Source organism: Brassica napus, chromosome C6 (genome assembly GCF_020379485.1).
Source record: "Brassica napus cultivar Da-Ae chromosome C6, Da-Ae, whole genome shotgun sequence".
In the NCBI taxonomy this organism is placed as follows: Eukaryota; Viridiplantae; Streptophyta; class Magnoliopsida; order Brassicales; family Brassicaceae; genus Brassica; species Brassica napus.
Window position 1 is genome coordinate 13,890,157 of NC_063449.1, and position 3,935 is coordinate 13,894,091.

The following is a 3,935-nucleotide window of genomic DNA, read 5'->3' on the forward strand; positions in this document are numbered from 1 at the left end:
CCGGGGGACTTTGAAAAATTCAGGGGGGAAAAATCGGGTTTAGGGTCTAGCAATTTAGGGTTTAGCAAATTTAGGGTTTAGAAAAAAAAGTTTTCTTTGCTTATAACAATTTAGGGTCTAGCAATTTTTTTTTTGATCAATGGATATAGCAATTTAGGATATAACACTTAACAATATAAAAACACATTATTAGGAAGCAAACAACACATTATTTAAAAGTAAAGAACATAAGTTTAGGGATATGACTTAATAAGTTATGGTAAAACATTTTAGGATGGTGTTTCTCCATCTTCACCTTCATCATCAGAAGAAGTCGAGGATAGATTACATTGGAATTCATCCTCCGGTTCTGCATCTTCGACATCAATATCAAGATTAATCGGTTCTCCTCGAGCATGTAACAAATGGTCGACTGGTATATCTTCAATTGTAGTCATCAATACAGCATCATCATTGTCTTGTTGTAACACTATCGGTTCGTTGTCTTCGTATTCTCCTGAAATGATTCCCCTCGGATTCACTTTTAAAACATTGTACCACAACTACTTTGGTTTCTTTACGTAAGGATACGGGATATAACAAACTTGATGTGCTTGAGATGCTGTTATCATATAATAAAAATTTAATAATACATATTTATTTATATGAATTAATATGTATAAATAATACATACGTACCTAGAATAAATGGTTCGTATTCATAGTATTTCCTCGATGAAAGAACGTCCACGATGCCACCATTGCTCCGCCGAGTGCCTCTACCAATCACAGGATCATAGCACTTACACTTAAAAAGTGTAATTTTCAAATTCACCACCCCCTCATACTCAATTTGAATGATATCAGTTAAGATCCCATAGTAATCAGCTTCATCTGATGCATTTGTGTAACTCTCTCCTTTAACACATATGCCATAGTTGCAAGTCTTTCGTCCCTCACCATGCTCTTGCGTATGAAATAAGAAATCTCTGGTGAAGTAGATGGGCCAGGTTTTGGCCTTATTTACGGGTCCATTCGCAATATTTTTGACCCACACAGGAAACTCGTGTGTGTTGCTCCAGTAACGAACCTGCATATATATAAAATATCATTATATATAGAATTATAGACACAATTAGGTACATAATATTATTGATCAGACGTACGTAATCTTTCACCCATATATGATATTCGTCAGCTCTCTTTGTGGAGAGTTCTTTCTCGGAAATGTCTACGTATTTTGCAGTTAGATAATCTTCAAACATCCTATAATAGATCACAACCACAAATTAGTATGAGGAATTATAGTGTGATATATTGAAACAAAATATGATAAACCAAATTGTACCTCTCAAATGGCTGAAAATAATCACAATTTCGCAATACATATGAATGTGCGCAGTTATAGTCTTTCTCGGAAAGCCATATCTCTTGCATTTCTCCACTCGGACGACCTACATGTGTAAATATATCAGGCACTCCATGGACACAATATACAGGGACTTCACCTTCATCAAATCGTGTAAACCTGCACAAATTAATGAACCACATTACTTTGAAGAAAAAACACGAGTATACAAAAAAAAAAAGGAATCTGCAGGATAATGAAAGTCTTTACCTTGATTGTGTTTGTATATGATCAGCAAAGTAGTGCTCAGAAAAGAAAGCAATCTCCTCATTGATATATGATTCAACAATCGATCCAGCAACCAATATTTTGTTCTTTGCTTTTGCTTTAAACTTTTTGAAATTCCTTTCAAAGATATACATCCACCTATAATTGACAGGTCCTCCTAATTCAACTTCATAGGGGAGGTGTATAGGGAGATGTTGCATTACGTCAAAAAATGATGGCGGAAAGATCTTCTCTAAATTGCAGATGATCAAAATAATGTTTTTTTTTTTTAGAATTTGGAGACGATCTTTCTGCAAAGTATTCGAGCAAAGGTCACGGAAAAACAATCCATCACCTACAAAATTAGAAATATTCTTCAAATCACAGATCAAGTTGTATCATTAAATATAACAAAATTATAACAAAAAATTAGCACCTGATAATGCAAGATGGACATTTTTGTCTAGGAGTTCTGAAAAGATAAATGGAAGTAGCCGCTCCATAAAAACATGGCAGTCATGACTCTTCATGCCAGAGAACTTGTTGTTCTCCATATCAACACAATTAGCTAAGTCTGAAGCATAACCGTCGGGAAATTTAACTTCGTGTTTCACACATTCCAATAAACTTTTTTTCCCGGCTTCGTCCAATGTGTAGGGAGGAAATGGAGCTTGACCATCACCATCAACATGTAAGTGTGGCCGATCACAAAACTCTGATATATCCAATCTTGACTGGATTGTGTCTTTCGATTTACCCTTCACATTCATAAGAGTATTCATGATGTTGTCGAAAAAATTCTTCTCGATATGCATCACATCAAGATTATGACGGAGAATTAGATCCCTCCAGTATGGCAACTCCCAAAATATGATTTCCTTGTGCCAATTATGGTACTTTCCATATCCAGGCTTCTTCTTTTCATGACCATTTCCACCGCAAACAGACGTTTTAGGAGGATTGACACCATTTAACTGCTCTGAATAAACTTGCTCACCAGTCAAAGAATCAGGTAGAACTTCATTTACCGCATATTTTCTCTTCAAGAAGTCTTTTCTATTCTTCCTCAGTGGATGATTACAAGGAAGAATTCTTCGGTGACAATCAAACCAACACGTCTTCCTTCCATTTGGCAGATAAAAAGACTTAGTATCTTCCATGCAAATTGGACATGCCAATTTACCATGGGTCGTCCATCCGGAAAGCATGCTGTACGCCGGAAAGCATGCTGTACGCCGGAAAGTCGCTTATCGTCCACAGAAGCACGGCTTTTAGGTTAAAATTTTGATTCAAGGACACATCGTATGCTTCAACTCTAGTTGACCATAGTTCTTTTAACTCCTCAATCAGAGGTTTGAGGAAGATATCAAGACTAGCTCGTGGATGATTTGGCCCGGAATTTAGCATTGTAAGAAACATGTACTCTGTTTTCATGCACATACCGGGGGACAGATTATACGGAGTCAAGATCACAGGCCACAACGAATGATTATGAGACCTTCCAAATGGATTGAATCCATCAGTACATAATCCAAGATAAACATTACGTGGTTCTTCGGCAAACCGGGGATGTATTTCTTGAAAGTTTTTCCACTCCGCCGCATCAGATGGATGACACATTTCTCCCTCTTTTGCTTGGTGCTCAGCATGCCACCTCATTGCCGCTGCAGTCTTCTTGCTCTGATACATTCTCTTCAACCTATCAGCTATAGGGAGATACCACATACGGCTATATGGTACTTTGGTTCTACGGCGTTTGTCCCTAGGCTTCCATCTTTCCGCACCACAAAATTGGCATGTTTCCCACCTTTCATCTTCTTTCCAAAATATCATACAATTTTTGATACAAACATCAATTGTAAAATATGGGAGCCCTAAATTGCGCATCAACTTTTCTGTCTCGTAGTGTGAGTCGGTTGCCATGTTTCCATCTGGTAAATAGTCATTCAACATTTGGCACACCGAATCCACACACTTTTCACTCATATTATAATCTGCCTTAGTTTATAAAACTCGAGCAGCTAAGGATAACTGCGAGTGACCTTCACGACAACCATTATACAAGGGATTTTTGCTCCTTCTAACAAGTCGTAAAACTTTTTTGAATTGCATACATCGTCTACTACATTCTGGTAATTACCAGGACCATCCTGGTAATTACCATCCTGGTGATAATTATCAGACCTCACATTATCACGAAATGCATCATTTACCATATCAACATATATATCTTCATTACCAACTTCTTCACTACCACTTAAAGGTGTCGGATCAACATGACTCGTTCCTAATTCCATATCAATTTCTTCTCCATGATTATACCAGACATAATAGTCTTCCAT

The 3,935-nt window shown here is 37.1% G+C and overlaps 1 protein-coding gene across 1 annotated transcript; it reads right to left on the reverse strand.

Annotated features, from left to right (window-relative positions):
- Window positions 1-269: 269 nt before the first annotated feature.
- Window positions 270-3,318, reverse strand: LOC125588351. The gene is made up of 7 exons (XM_048759658.1): window positions 2,777-3,318; window positions 2,030-2,715; window positions 1,939-1,948; window positions 1,327-1,506; window positions 1,145-1,244; window positions 678-1,068; window positions 270-496 (listed from the first exon to the last, which is right to left on the reverse strand). Exons 1-7 carry the CDS (start codon window positions 3,316-3,318, stop codon window positions 270-272), a joined length of 2,136 nt encoding a protein of 711 aa, XP_048615615.1.
- Window positions 3,319-3,935: the final 617 nt, after the last annotated feature.